This window comes from Thunnus maccoyii, chromosome 15, assembly GCF_910596095.1.
Source record: "Thunnus maccoyii chromosome 15, fThuMac1.1, whole genome shotgun sequence".
Taxonomy (NCBI): Eukaryota; Metazoa; Chordata; class Actinopteri; order Scombriformes; family Scombridae; genus Thunnus; species Thunnus maccoyii.
In genome coordinates, this window is record NC_056547.1 from 17,735,103 (window position 1) to 17,750,488 (window position 15,386).

The following is a 15,386-nucleotide window of genomic DNA, read 5'->3' on the forward strand; positions in this document are numbered from 1 at the left end:
TCAGTGTCTGGGAGTGATGTGCGAGTGAGTCGTGACCCCCAGAGGCCTTCACACAGCAGGCTTTTTAGTGATGCCGATGGGCTACCCGACGGGCAAAAGAAAGGAGGGGTTGGTTGTAAGCAAGATGCTGAGTCAGCTCGGAGATATGGAAGAACTGAGAGATGATGCAGAGTTGTCAAGAGGAGGAAGATGAAGGAGGAGATAAAGGGAGAAATACAGGACTGGGGTGATAAATGGGTTAAGGGAAGGTGAGTGGAAAACAAATCACGACTCATAAATGCATTAAATGTTCCGATAAGGGGACCATCACGCCTAAGTTGCTCTTTTCAGAACAGATCAAGTGCAGTGTTTTTACTACCCCTTGGCTCGGTTCTCTCTGTCCTTGTCTGGCTCTTTTTTTGTCCTTGTCTGGTGCATTTTGTCAATGAGTCAGTTTCATCCTCTGAGCCTCTTCTCTCTTTCCTCTATGAACAGACAGAGCGGCATATTTATCTCACACATGCTCTCACAACATCACAGAGGCCTCGGTGCCTATGTGAGACATACAGCAGGCATTAATATTGCAGGGTGCTTTTATGGGCAGCAGGGCCAGATGACTGGACACTGACTGGACTGATTGAGGACTGATACTGCTGTGAGGTAGCCCTGGCCAGACTGATTTAGTTTAAAGGAAGATGCAGTGTCAAATGCACTAAATTATTCATACATATAAAGGATATGGGCTTCAGGATATAATTCAAAAACACACCAAACACTGTACAATCAATGTTTATTGGTTAAATCTGTCCACTAGAGCATCAGTATATTACTAATTCTCTTTTAAACAATGAACATATTTTTGTGTCGGCCAGCTGTTCCTACGATCTCAACTCTTCCTGCAGGTGCTTCATTGTAGGAACATCCAGTGAAGGGAATTGATTGCAGCTTTTTAGTGGGAAGCAGCTGTAGGAACTGATGAACTACACTCAGCAAAGGTAGCTTAGCCTCGGGCAGTAAGGTTTTAAACAAAGACAGGCGGTGGTTTTTATCTACATTTGGACATTTTTGGCTGCTGTATTGTCAGTGAAATAGTGGCTACGGAGAAGAGATCCAGATGCTTATCATAGTTTGATCAAATCACAGAGTTCACACACAGAAAATCAAGGTATACTATGTCTTTCCCATTCTGGAGCCACCATCCCTGGTAACCATAGGTACCAGACTTATTCCTGTGAGCTAGGGAAAATCCATTTTTAAATTAAATGTATCTAGGCCAATATGGTAATTAAATGGGTTAATATAATCTGGCCCCATACAAAACACAGGCATAGTTTGCCATTGTTTCGTACCACAAAATTCTGTATCACAGCAATTTGTCTCATCAATTAAACAGCTATCACAAAGATGAAAGTGCGAATAGATTTAGGAACAGAGCTTGAGCGGGGGTTTGAACCTACAGCCGTCCTACCTATAGTCCCCATTGTCCCTGAGCACCTGACCAGTCACTGTAGTAGTGATGTGAGTTAGTATTATTTGTTGATTTATTATTTAGTGACCAAATCTTTAGTCTATGAAATTTCCCAGAGACCAATGTGACACCTTTACTTTGCTTTTTTTTGTCCAACCAACAGAAATCCTTAAGGCTGCGGCAAATGATTATTTTCATTATCAATCATTCTATAAATAGGCTATAAAATGTTGGAAAATGGTGAAAACTGCTCATCACAAAATCCCAGAGCACAAGATGATGTCTTCACTTGTCTGTTTTCATCTTCTTTAACCGTACAAAACCCCGAAGATATTCAATTTACAGTGATATGAAACAGAGAAAAGCTCTTAATCTTCACATTTGAGGGCAATTGTTTGGCTTGATCAGTGACCTAAACGATTTTATCGATCGCCAAAACTGTTTGCAAGTTTCATGATGATCAAGTAATGGATTAATTGACTAGTTGTTTCCTGTTAATTGTAACGTATCTTTGCAAATGTTGCTGAGTGTTCCTGTGTGAGCCTTGGATCCTGTTTTTTCCACCTAAAACTTGCTTTTAAGCCTCTCTAGAAACCAGAGTTAACCCTGTACATGGTATGCGAATTAGCAGGCTAAGCCACTATATGCACCAGTCTCAGTCTTCACAAAGAACCATTGATTCCGGGCTAAATATTTACTCTTTTTTCCTCTTGCATACCTCAGTCGCCCTGATGTTTTGAGGCCTGAAGTCTAGAGATGCAGTGTGTGTGTGTCGCTTCATGCTCATTAGAGACTGCTCTGTCCACATGCCCGGTGTTGGTTAGTATTTTGGCTGATAAAAGTGGTCATTTGGGTTTTCTTCTCTCCCCTCTCCTCCCTTTTACCCTTTTCATCATAGAGCAATTCTCAATTTCTCTCTTCCAAGGTGGATTTCAAGCCCAGTCCCTTCCAGCTCTTGTCCTCTATCTATCCCTCTGTCTCCATGGGAAGATGACATATGGTTGTGGGCGCTTGTTGGGGTGCTGGGTGGTGGAGGGGGGAGGGGAGGCCTGAAGGCTGTTTCCTTCCTGTACTGTTCCTACTTTCTCCTGCTGTTTTTCCTCTCCTCTTCCCCTCCACCTCCCCCCCTAGATTAGTTCAGTATGAAGCCGTCATCATATTGACCCAGAGCTCATGTTTCTTCTCCAGGTGATTTTTGTTTTCCCGTGGTATTACTTGGCTTTCACTCCTGTATTTTTCTTCAACCCTCCCCCCCCTTCACTTTTTGTTTCTTTTGTTACCTGGCTCAGCTCTTCCTTTGACTAAAATAGGGAAGAACTGCAGTCTGACTCCCCGCTCGGGGCAGGACGGAGGAGAATAATGTTTTAATGGATTTTCTTTTTGGACTGTTCAGTTCTACCGCAGCGCTGCCAAGACAAGCATTCCAGGAGCACAGCACAGTGTGGGATGCGATCCTAATCAGAAACACAGTGGAAAACTCAACTCTACCAGCAAAAAAAATCCAGTATACCTTCTCCATACAAGTCATATCACAAGCCAGTAATTCTTAAAAGATTGAGCCACTGTGAGATCAAATCAGAGAGATGACGAAAGGGGACCGTCAGAGGTCTCTATAACAAATATCATGTATGAAGTTTATTATTCCACATTTGACTTAAGACAAGCCATAAACTTCAATTTCTTGGTGAAAAAGTGCAAATCATCGGTGTGTGATTTCATGAGCTGCTGTTACACAGATATTATAAAGAGGATGCGACAAGATTACATAATCGGGAGTGCCACAACTCTTGACATACTCGGTAGAGACTCGGCAGCCAGACATCTCTCCGTTCTCTGTTTAGGAGCAGCTGAGATTGTCACTAAAATGAGAATAACCCATTATTGCTACCTTCGGTGCTAACCCCCTTCACTTTAATCAGCAGGTGACAAGCAAGACATGGGAACTTGGCTTGGGTCTTGAGTTGCAGCATTTATTCACTGACAGATAGCCTAAACTGTACACATATTGCACGTCTATGTTCACAACTGTACTGCTGACTTCATACTCTGTGCTCCGGTTACCAGCCTTACCGTCACACATGCTCTCTCTCTCTCTCCCTCTCTCTGTGTCTCTCGACCACACACTCACTACGCACACAATCTACGTACTGAGCTATCCCTTAAAGGAGCTACGCTACTCGAATAACACTAGTTAGTTAAAATTGCCTCATATCAACATAGGAAAAAACAATTGTTGATCATCCCTTCAGTCATCGACATACGATCTGATTGCCAGTCGGCACAAGCCTAGTGGACACCCATGTATTTGTACTCCATCTCCATCTCTGTACCATCTCCACCATATCCCCCCTAATGGAAAGAGGAGTAGCAGGAATCCTGGATCTCCTGAAGTCCACCACCAGCTCCTTTGTTTTTGCTGATGTTGAGCTGTAGGTGGTTCAGCTCACACCAGTCCACACAACTATCAACCGCCCTCTGGTACTCTGACACATCCTCCCCCCTAATACATCCAACAACTGCAGAGTCATTGGGGAACTTCTGTAGGTGGCAGGTCGCCGTGTCGTACCTGAAGTCTGAGGTGTACAGGGTAAAGAGATAAGGGGACAGGACAGTCGCCTGTGGGGATCCAGCACTGCTTACCACTGTGTCTGACACACAGTCTGTGCACATGCTGAATACATCTGGCAAGGTTGTCTGTGATCCAGGAGACCGGAGCAGCATGAACCTCTGGAGTTGGAATACCAAAAAAAAAACTAAGCAGACACTGAAACTGGTCAAAACGTACATAGTGCAGTGAAATGTCATTTACCTGAATCCAATCATAAATGATGTGTATGACCCACTATAACCTTTGTCTGTCTCTCACTGTGTGTTTGTAGGTGGCATTGTTGGGAATAGACATCTGCGGTGCGTTTGTGGACCGCATGGGGGAGCGGTTCAAAGGATACCTGGGAACAGGTGAGATTCAACCTTTACTCACACTGAATTTCCTTTAGGTTAGGCTGCACAGTGGACCTTATTCATGATATTTTGCTTACACACAGAACGTCAGCAGGATTTGTCAATATTTTCTTTCTGCCTTTTTCGTGGAATAGGTCACAAACTTGTTCAAACCTGTACAAACCTGTTTTCAGCAATCTCATCGCCAACACACAAACACACATAACTTATTGTTATCATTTGGTGTCAGTCTGTGGAAAAGGGATTTTAAAAGTTACCTTCTTTGTTCTGTTGATCAGGCTCAAAAGTAAATGTCTCCCTCTAAGTGCTCCTTCCATTATCTTGAGCAGTGAAGAATGACTTTGCCCTCTCGGCTCAAGTCCAAGTAGTTTCTGAACTGAGAAATGTAAAAATAGTGACAATCATAACAATTTACCACATCACACATACTTCTCCTACTCTGTGCAACGCAGAAGTCTGATGGTTTGTGTTTTGTTTCATACACTCTTCAGCGTTTTGACTCATGTCCTTCCATTTTGTCTCTCACTTCCACTTTGTGGTTCCTCTGAGACAGACCAGCAGCACTGCTCTAAAGCCTGGCACCACCCCCTCTCTATTATCCATCCTTTACTCTCTATATTTAGGCTTTGAATTGTCTGCCATAATGTAGCTCTGCCCATTACACCCCAAAAACCACACCTCACATTCATATGACCTCATAGACTAAATCTTGTATCAGGTTTCACGCTCTCTCTCTCTATCTCTCACTCTGTGTGTATGTGTGTGTGTGTGTGTGTGTGTGTTATGTCAGTGCCAGTCCTCGTGTATGCCAGCTTAAGGTGTCACCAGCTGTCTTTCTCAGCCAGACTTGCTCTTGTCACCAACAAACACACTCAACCCTGCAGTGCAGTTCTGGGATGACTGGACCTGTCACACTGTGCAAATTCTGTCACCACACACACACACACACACACTCTCTCACTCTATAACTCGGTCACTGTCTAGGCCTGCCTGTGTGTATGAGTGTGTATGTGTGTGATGAAAGTGTGTGTTTCAGATTGATGGGAAAAACATCTCTCTGAGCTACCGCTGGAATCTCCCTCCTTCCATCTGACTTCCATCTCTCCTTTCCTGTGCTCGTTCTCTCTCTTCTTCTCACTGCACCCAAAATCCTCCCACACACACACACACGCACACACACGCACACTTAGGGGAACAAGATGAGATCACTGAGACTGATTGTATTGATCTACAGGACTGACTCATGGTACAAGGCTGCTTCCGTTACACTGTGTGTGCATTGACACTGTGCTGTTGACCAAGTAGCTCCCAGATGTGAAGTAGAGGTGGAAGTGAAACTTACAGATGACACAAGTCAGTGCTTTGGCATATTTGACATTTTCTAAAAGATTGACTTGTTGAAAACATGAATCAAAAACAAAAGAAGATGAAACAAAACGAATCAACTTGCCACATACGAGCAAACTGTGTCTCTCTTTGTGTGTTCTGATCTTTACTACAGCGGATGACGTTATGTGCAACAATGCCCCCCTGTCATGTTTTTTTCTGTTTGAGTATTGTCTTTGTTGCCAAAGCAACCAGCTGTTATGGTAACATAATGTATGCACGCGCACATGCACTTATACACAGTAAAAGGAAAGATGACATCACTCTATCACTCCCCTCACTGACGAGGAATTTGGGTGGGAGTGTGCATGCGTGTGTGTGTGTGTGTGTGTGTGTGTGTGTGTGTGTGTGTTGCCATTCTGTGCATGTGTTTATCTCTTTGTGTGAATGTCAAAGGGCGATTTTTAGTTTTATGTAATGCAGAAAGTTAGATTTTTTTTTTTCCATCTGGTGGTCAAACAGAGAAAGACTCGCTAGATTTGGCATTTTGTCTGTTTAAAGAGGGTTATGTGCTGCTGACTAAAAGAGGCCATTTAAACGACAGCCTCTCCTTGTGAGTTAAAGGTTAAGGCTGGAAATATTTAGTGGTTTTGTTATTATCAACAAATCTCATGAACCGAACAGAACCAACAAGGCTTTAGACCATTTCTCATCTAATTTATGACTTCCCTTCCATGTCTGTGGCTGTCAGCCAGAAGCCCATACTAAGATGTTTATTTTTAAAGATGGGTTATAAATATACATACTTTCATTTAAAAAAAAAAGGAAAAAGAGCCTAAATCAGCTGGGCTCTGTAGTTTTTTAGCAATGTTACTAAAACATGAGTATATATTTCTTTTTTTGGAGTATTTTCAACCTCAGATTTAGTGCACTACATAGTGTTTATGGCAGTAGGGTGGTGTGATGTATGTGGGAGCGACTGAAAATAAACAGTGCCCACGTCCATCGTAATGAAGGAACAAGTCAGCCAGTGCAACTCTGTAGCTCAGTGATGTGTTTTTAATAGACGGGACAGAGGAATAAGATATATCAGGCTTTGCACACATCAACAGTACATGGCTGGAGAAACAGTTCATTGTTGGTTTTTGGTGTTTTTGTGGGATTTGTTAATAATAAGACAAATACAGATGATCACCAGACTTAGCCTTTAAATGATCTCTTCACAGATGATGCCTGTTTCATATTAGCACCCAAAAATGTTTTTTTTACACAAAAAGCTGTCAAGTACTTGTCCTTCTGATAAAGCTGAAAATACACTTAAAGCCCTTACTGATCCTCATTTCATAGAAGTTCAGAGTAACCAACAGTAGTTACCAAAATACCTTCTAGTTAATTGGAAGTCGGCATTTAAACCCTCTCACTCTATATTATTTTTACTCTGTGCATCACTGCTTTACATCGACCTTGCTACTGGAGCAGTTGTGCGTTGAAGAAAGTGGAAATGACATGAGAGCGTTTGATGATCTTGACGTTATTTTAGTCACGGCCCATTTCCTCGTTTCCTGTCCTCTCTGTCCTCTTGTCTTGTCAGAGCTCATGGTGTCAGTGGTGGTATGGCTCAAGCTTTAACATTACAATGAGTTTCAGTCTATTTCTGTCTCACACACCCACTGACTCTTAACTAATGATGAGCATGTATCTTTGTATATCTCTGTGCTTTAGAACCACTCCACTTGGGGGCAGTCTTTGTTGTTTTTGGCGCTTTAGTCTGGTAGAGATTCAGTCATGTGTGGCCTTGTTTCTCTTTCACTTGATGTAAATACTGTACGTTAAATTATATTTTTCATGTATTGACCTCTCTCACTTCCTCTCCTCATGTCCATCTCTTTTCTGTCTGTAGTGTTGCCAGCCCTGGTGGACAGGCTGGGTGATGGGAAGGACCAGGTCAGGGAGAACAGCCAAGCTCTCATCCTTCGCTGTATGGAGCAGACTGCCTCGCCCATGGTGTGACACACACAGAAACACACACATACACATACGGTCAAATCAGAGTCTCAGGACCCTGAGGAGATAAAGCCTTTTGTATTATATATCAGATGTAATACTGGATGAAACTGGGGTATCACTGAGATGTAGCCAAATTATTGTTTTGATAGATTTCAAGCAGCTAATATAACATTTTCTTTGTTATATGACACTAAATCTTTTGGTTTTGGAGTGCTAGTCAGACAAAACAAGCAAATTGAAGATATCACCATGGAAATGGTGAATGCCATTTTATTCCCACTTTTTTTTTTTTTTTAACATTTTGCTGACTAAAAGAATATTTGAGTAAACAATAAATAAAACAATCACTACTTACAGCTCTAGTTCAGGGAAATAGTTTACAGGACTAGTTATTCAGAAAAATACACGATTAAGAGGCAGAACGGAGACAGCAGACAAATCACAGCCACCTCCACATCAATAATAGATGCCCACTACAGCTGAGAAGTGCTCTATGTTCGGGCTCCCTCTTATGGATATTTAAGGAATTTCACAGGCTTCATCTCCACTCTGCTTTGTGTTATCTACACACACCACACACGCACATCTCCACAGACTGTAACCTCCTTTGTACTCTGTAATCTTCTCAACTCCTGACAAGCTACCTGCTGGGACCCTCTGCCGCTCGTTCCTACTGACGCTCTTTTTCTCTCACTCTCCCTCCCATCCTTTGCTCTCTCTCCCTCTCCTTCGTCCAGAACGTTTGGGAAAGGCTACTTACCAGTTTTAAACACAAGAACTTCCGCAGTCGAGAAGGACTCTGCCTCTGTCTCAGTGCCACGCTCAACACGTGAGTAACTTCCTTTCTTATTCTGGATCACTTCTTGGATAAGCTGTGAAAAAGCAAGTTGTAAACTGTAAAGATATTAATTATAGACATTTCTTGGGGATGTTTTTGTCTTAGAAGTAGGTCTACATTGGTTTTTGATATGAATTCAAAACTAAAAACACACCTTGGTATATTTAAATCAGCTCATAGATTTCTGATGGACATTCATGTGCTTTTACTACTGCCCTCTGTGAGCATGCCCCATTTTGTTTGTTGAAGAACCACACACACAGTCTCAGTCTCCAGGATTAATCCTCTTAAGTGTTTGTGTGACTCTGTAAAGGTGGCACACGTGCTACGAAAGGCACCACCACTCTTGTCATATGATGTTACAGGCGTCGAGCATACATGCTGCTATTTGTAGCTTTCAGACAGACTTAAAAATCTGTTCTCAATTGACCAAATGTGAGTTCTCACATGCTCTCATGAGTTATTTCAAACCCAGCTGAGGCGTCTGTTGATAGGTAGAGTCGGTGTTAAAGCCTCCGGCTCCAGCCTCAGCCCTGGCTGTTCAGATGGGAGGTCCTCGGGCAGAGGGAGAGCATTTGTCGAGTAACACTTCACCACCAGAAAGCACGATGTGAGAGGCTTTTGCTTCAAGGGTGGCGGCCACAATGGAGCTATAGACGTTTCAGTTGGGTTTGAAGTAACTCCTTGAGCGCTACCATTGTCCGATAACAGCCCCATTCACCAGTAACAGCGGATTATCCGTGAATCCCAGCTGTCTCCAATGAAAGTTTGTAAAACTACCCAGTAAGTGTAGTAACTTGTGACTTTTCAGCACAAGAGTAACGCTACCACTGAACTCGATTTGGGGGGGGGGGACAATTTAACATAACGATCATCGGTGATGGATCGCTTGTTAACTACTCATTTAAGTTACATTTTTAAAATAAGTCCTCGTTTACCTACAAAATATGTTTATTATTGCTGAATTAAACAGCGGCTCCTAATGTTTCTTTATTTTTAAAATATCCACGTTCCTTGTCCCACACCTTCAAACAAGGCTTATTTTAAATTGCGTATTTTTATAAGAGGGTTCAGCATGAGCGTTGTTAAGTTCAGAGGCTGTTAAGTTGGGGCGTGCTCTCAGCGGACACACCCCCAGCGTTTCAGAGCATCCACATTGGCTCTTCAGTAGGAAGCAACAAATGTGGGACAAAAGTACTTGCAATTGTAGGTTTGATTTGTATTCTTAGATTTGATTCATAGCTGTAAACTCGATATTCACACATACAGTTGAGCTCTGTGTGAACTTTTTTCATCCACAAACTGATAGTTGTGTAACTGCAAACCTTTGTGTAAATCTTCTCACACATCGGGAATTATTTGTGCAAATCTTTTTCATTTGTTCAGATATTTTTTCACACATTCAAACATTTGAATTCATTTGATCAAAACGCTTTTACACATTTGAATGTATCCATACAAAATGATGCACAGCTACAATACATACGACCCTGTTTTGTTTCCATACCACAAGAGGTCTCAGAGATCACATCTGAGCAAATAATTATGTTTACTAGAAAAAGGCCTGTTGGTTAAACTAGACAAAAATTTTTTCTCACAACCTATGAATCATCACTTGCATTGTTCAGTAATGTCACATGGTTAGTTGCTTTCTTTTTCTTTAGTTTTTTTGGCTGTGTGCGTCATGCCTTTTTACTTTATTAACAGCAAATTGTATGTGTGTTTGTCTCTCCTCTGCTCATTTATAAACATAATAAAATGTATGATTGCACACAAGCAACGACTCTAAAGACAAAGTGTGTGACTCCTGCTGTGTCATAGTTATCCTGCATTCTACAAGCTCCCCCATCCTGTGCGAATTGTCAGTAAACAAACCTCTAAACATAAAGATTATACAGACACTTGCTTGCTACATCTCGTCTGACAGCAGCTCGACTGCAGTTTATATCTTTTTGCAGGTTTGTTTTAGTTTACTGTACTTTCCACCTTTAGGTCACCACACACATTAAATCTGGCCTTTTAGCATTGCAGTGGTAATTTTAGCATCTTTGTGCTAATGGAAAGTGACACTATTGTGCTAAATGCTAGGTGGCTTCCTGATTTTAAAGCTAAAGATGTTTACTAAACTTAACTGTAAAACATGACATAGATCTGATCTGTTATAGCTCCATATTTTGTAATAGGTTAAATTCTTACACATGTCAAGTCAGGTCCAGTTTTTATTTATACGGCCTAATATTACAAATCCCAAATTTTCCTCTGGGGGCTTTACAATCTGTACATCATACAACATCCTCTATCCTTAGATCCTTGATTTGAGTAATGAAAAACTGAGGAAAGATTAGGAAAAAGAAGAAACGCAAGAAACCTCAGGAAGATCAACAGAGGAAGCATCCCTCTTCCAGGATCGACAGACATGCAGTAGATGTTGTGTGTACAGAATAGACCAAGATAGCCAACAGCACAGTGTGGAAAAATAGGATGACAAAATTAGTACAGTTTACATGGTGACAGATGCTGAAAGTCCCAAATGCCCAGGGTTGCAGAAATGCTGTTCACACTCTACACTTGTCTTTAATAGCTTTGCTGATACAGTTTCTTCTAATGAAAATAGACCTGCTTTCTTATTTCCTGAACATCTTTCATTTTTGAGGGGCAAGGTTTTCATCAGACATCGATACATGCTTTATATTGTCATAAGTAAAGTTTTTTTTAACACCACAGATGGATGTATCGTGCTTTAAATACCACCCACAGAAACAGACATACTGCTTACATTCTTTCATTCACTTTGAGATAGAGTGACGGTGCACTACACATGTGCTTACAAACAGGAAATATGTCCAGATAATGTCCTTTTCACCTCGTCTGAATACTGAATACAGCCAGGTGATCACTGCGTTTACGTTTTTTTTCAAGTGGAATTTTTGCTGTGGAGATAAATTTGCTAGATGTGTGTTACTGAAAAGGGGAAGATTACTGAGATTACTTCTTCAACTTCCTTAATGTTGTCTACACTCATCTCTACTGGCATCCTGAAATTTGTAGGAGAAACTTGTGTCTCCATAGCCGCCATAACCCACACATGTAGTTAGATTTTTGAGGAGGCACAAGTACAACTTTAAATCCCCTTTAACTCTCTCCTTTTAACTTCTCTTTCAGGTATGGAGCTCAGCCATTGAGCCTCAGTAAAATAGTTCCTCATCTCTGCTCTCTGACTGGAGACCAAAACCCGCAGGTAAGAGACACAGCACTTTACCGGTTTGATACAAGATCAGTATGAGTGTGTAGAGATTCTTGTTTCTTCCTTGTATCAGCCTGTAGCTAGGCTTGTGGTTTAGCTCTTAGCATCCCGAGTGTGTTGGCAGGCATCTTTAGGCGGCACTGTGATTATTACTGTTATTAGTGAGGAGATGGGCCCTGTAGAGTCCCCCACTCCGCTTCACTGCTGAATCATGAGCGCCAACACCCAGCTATTAACCCACACAACAGTACCAGCTCTTAATATCTTCGTGCAAATGTGTGTGTGAGAGAGAGAGAGAGAGATAGAGAGAAGGGTAGAGAGAGGTTGTTTAAACCTCCTGTGGAGTTGTACCCCAAAGCTGAAATCTGCTCCTATCGTCTACCCAATGATTATCTACCCACATACTGTCCCAACCAATCGACATCCTCAGCAGGCCCGCCCACCCTCAGTTGCTGAGAATCCCTTTAACAGCATCCCTCTACCCAATCACCACAGTACTCACAATATAACTAGCAAATCAGATGTCTCCCATCACGGGGATGAAAGTGGGCCCTGAAGGGTTTATATTTTAATGTGTGTTTACGTTTACAACCCTTCGTTAGTTTCTGTAATCCCAGTTAGTGGAGAAAGGGTGTAATTTTTTATGAAATGACTGATGGAAAATTGAACATCATTTTACTGTTTTGAGCACGCAGATAAACATTCAGATGGCTTTTTGCACAGTATGCGTGTGTGTGTGTGGAAGGTTTTAAAGTGGTCGATGTCTGCTGTCTGTAGGTACGTGAGGCCTCCACAGCAACGCTGGTGGATGTTTATCGTCACGTTGGAGAGAGGGTCAGGGTCGACCTGGGAAAGAGAGGACTGCCTGCTGCACGGTGAGTTATTTTGTGTCAGTTATTGATCACCTCTGTCTCTCTGAGCTCTGATGGTCTATGTGTATATGTGTGTTTTGCGTGTGTGTGTGTGTGCGTGTGGGCGTGTGTGCACTCTGCCAAGCAGTGATGAGTTGTGTGGAGGTTTCTGTGGGTCCCGAGGCTTTGGCACTCTGTCAGTCCCAGGCCACACCATGCACCACTCTGCCCTTCACACACACAGAGGCACTTTTATCCAGAGCACAATGCTGACTGAGGGGGGAGGGGGGGGGAGAAGGTGGGAGGGTGCAGATGGGGGTACAAAGGCGTTTGGTGGAGTAACTGAGTTGGGGGAAAATTTCATCAGAAAGTGTGTGTTTATGTCATCTGAAGAGGTCCATTGAGTTGTTTCGTCCTTCTTTGGTCGTCCTGGTTACATGTGTTGGGTTGAGGGTTATTCTAAGCACAGTGACCCCCTCTCTCTTTCTCTCTCTCTTTCTCTCTCTCTCTCTCTCTCTCTCTCTCTCTCTCTCTCTCTCTCTCTTTCTTTCCCATGTGTGAGATCTGAGCAGCAGCCAGTGTTGTGCTGACTACTCAGTATGAGTCCTGCGTCTGCGAATGCTGGCTGTGGCCATGTGTCATGTGTTGTGCATATTAAGCCTGTCTGTCTCCAGTGTAAACACTCTTGTCGGTGTACGTGGGATTTATGCAGTCTTGTGTGTCTCTCTGCTTTGGGTTATATGTAGAGGTCTGACAGATGCAGTGATTTAGATATGAAATTTTCTGTACAATTAATATAAAATTCTTTAAATTACACATTCATTTTTGCATGCATTATGAGCAGCACAATTATTACTATATCTCCTGATAAGATCGGGGCATGAAGGCCAGGTGGAGGTTGTATGTGTGCCTGAATGTGTTTGTGTTTGCTGGTGTACGGCTTCTCAGTGGTATGCTGGGCTGCAGCCAGGGTCTTGCTGACCAGATCACATATCAACTCTGTAGTTGCATCAGATAATGGAGAGAGAGGAGGTGCAGTGGGAGGGGAAAGAGAGTGTAGAAGACTGAGAATGAAAGGTAGAAGAGATAACACAGAAGAAAAGTGAGGGGTTGATAACTCTTTTCCCTTATGCTTTCTCCTTTTTTTGTGCTGTCCTTTTAGTTTATTGCTCTGTGAGGAAAAAAACTATCCTTGTAGAGCGTGAGAGAGGACCCATGTTCAGCCCATGTTTCCTTACATGAAGCTGACCTGCATAACATCCCTGACACGTCTGGATTACAACAACTTGTGACATCTGCACTATAAATAATTTCCTGAGGGACATTTTGTATTTCAGCCTCTCCCCCTTTAATCTGAAAAAGAGCCTGAAACAGTACCCAAGCCTACAGTATTAAATCACACACAAACAGTGTTTAATTTGTTTTTATGTTAAGTTGTTTACATTGCTAACCCAGATAATTGTGAGTAAGCCTGCAGGAGTATGATTATATTTTGCTGCAGGTCAGAACAACATCAACAAACTTTTGAGGTTTTACCTTGAATTAATTATCATTTGTTGCGCCTAAGCAGATGCAATGCATTAAATAAACCTTTACAGAGATTAAATCCAGTAAATGAGCCAATTTGAAGTTGCAGGAGAGACGTGAGCATTTTAAAAAGATATTTCCTTCCCTTTAGCAGTTACAGTACAAGTATGTGCAGGTTAGTCTGTCTGGAGGCTACTGAGTTTAACATCCTGGTAATAAAGGTTAAAATCTGTAGCTTGTATACTATATCAGTCTAATGATAAGGAATGCTCTCATTCAAAATTAAGTTAGTTACTAATGCATTCGCAATATTATAGAGGAGATGCCCGAATGTCCAGAACAGGATTGGAAAATAATTTAATTCTTGAGTCAGACTAGAACATAGTACATGTACGCCACGTTTGTTATCTGGTAAACACTCATCCGACATTGAACCCGATCACCCCTTTCAGCGCGACAGTAACAAAGGTTAAACCTGCTTCGGCTGTTAATCAGAAAGGGTCAACAGGCATCAACTGGCCTGACTTCATGACCCAGCTTCTCCCATCCTGGGTCCAATACAGGTCAAACACCATCTGGGTTTAGTGAACAGGTGTTTCTATTAGGGACTGATTAACTGATAATTTAACTGACTCCCTGATGTGTGGAGGGAACTGAAATGTATCACTATTTCTCTAATGTCCTGTAAGTGTGTCAATGGAAGTTCTGTTGTAGGCTTGTGTCTCTGTTTATGGTGACAACAAGCAATTAACTAGAGACAGAAGTCTCCTGTCAGAGGTCAAATGTAGGATGAATGAGCATTCAGACCTGCATCATACGCACAATCATTGTTCAAAAGGGGAAATGAGCTACCTGAAATGCGTGAATCGACTCTGCTGGACACGAGGCGACCCACAAGTCAACCTGTGTCCGTCCGAACTCTGTGTAAAAGGTTGAGCACTGTGAAAACGGGAATCTGGAATTAAAAAATGTGAAGAGGGTGGTGGGCGTTTAAAAAAGTGGAATAGGGAGGGATGAAGAGAATATAGGCAATTGGGCTGAGGAGGAGACGTAGAGGGGGAGGAGCAGCCGCGCTCTGTCTGCCGCTAGCTCTACAACCCCTCCCCCTCTTATGATTGTGTGTGTCTGGGTATGAGAGGGAGGTTATGTAAAGGGTAACTGAATCCCTTTACCGCTTGTCACACG

General features: G+C 42.3%; 1 protein-coding gene across 17 annotated transcripts in view; it reads left to right on the forward strand.

Moving 5' to 3' along the window:
- The window catches only part of clasp2 (cytoplasmic linker associated protein 2), a 59,827-nt gene that overhangs the window by 2,552 nt on the left and 41,889 nt on the right, over positions 1–15,386 (forward strand). For all 17 annotated transcript variants that reach the window (XM_042435364.1, XM_042435368.1, XM_042435369.1 and 14 more), the window contains exons 2-6: positions 4,327–4,405; positions 7,635–7,738; positions 8,479–8,570; positions 11,742–11,817; positions 12,601–12,698. In XM_042435364.1, the coding sequence (XP_042291298.1) occupies positions 4,327–4,405; positions 7,635–7,738; positions 8,479–8,570; positions 11,742–11,817; positions 12,601–12,698 (449 nt within the window). The remainder of the gene's footprint in view (positions 1–4,326; positions 4,406–7,634; positions 7,739–8,478; positions 8,571–11,741; positions 11,818–12,600; positions 12,699–15,386) is intronic.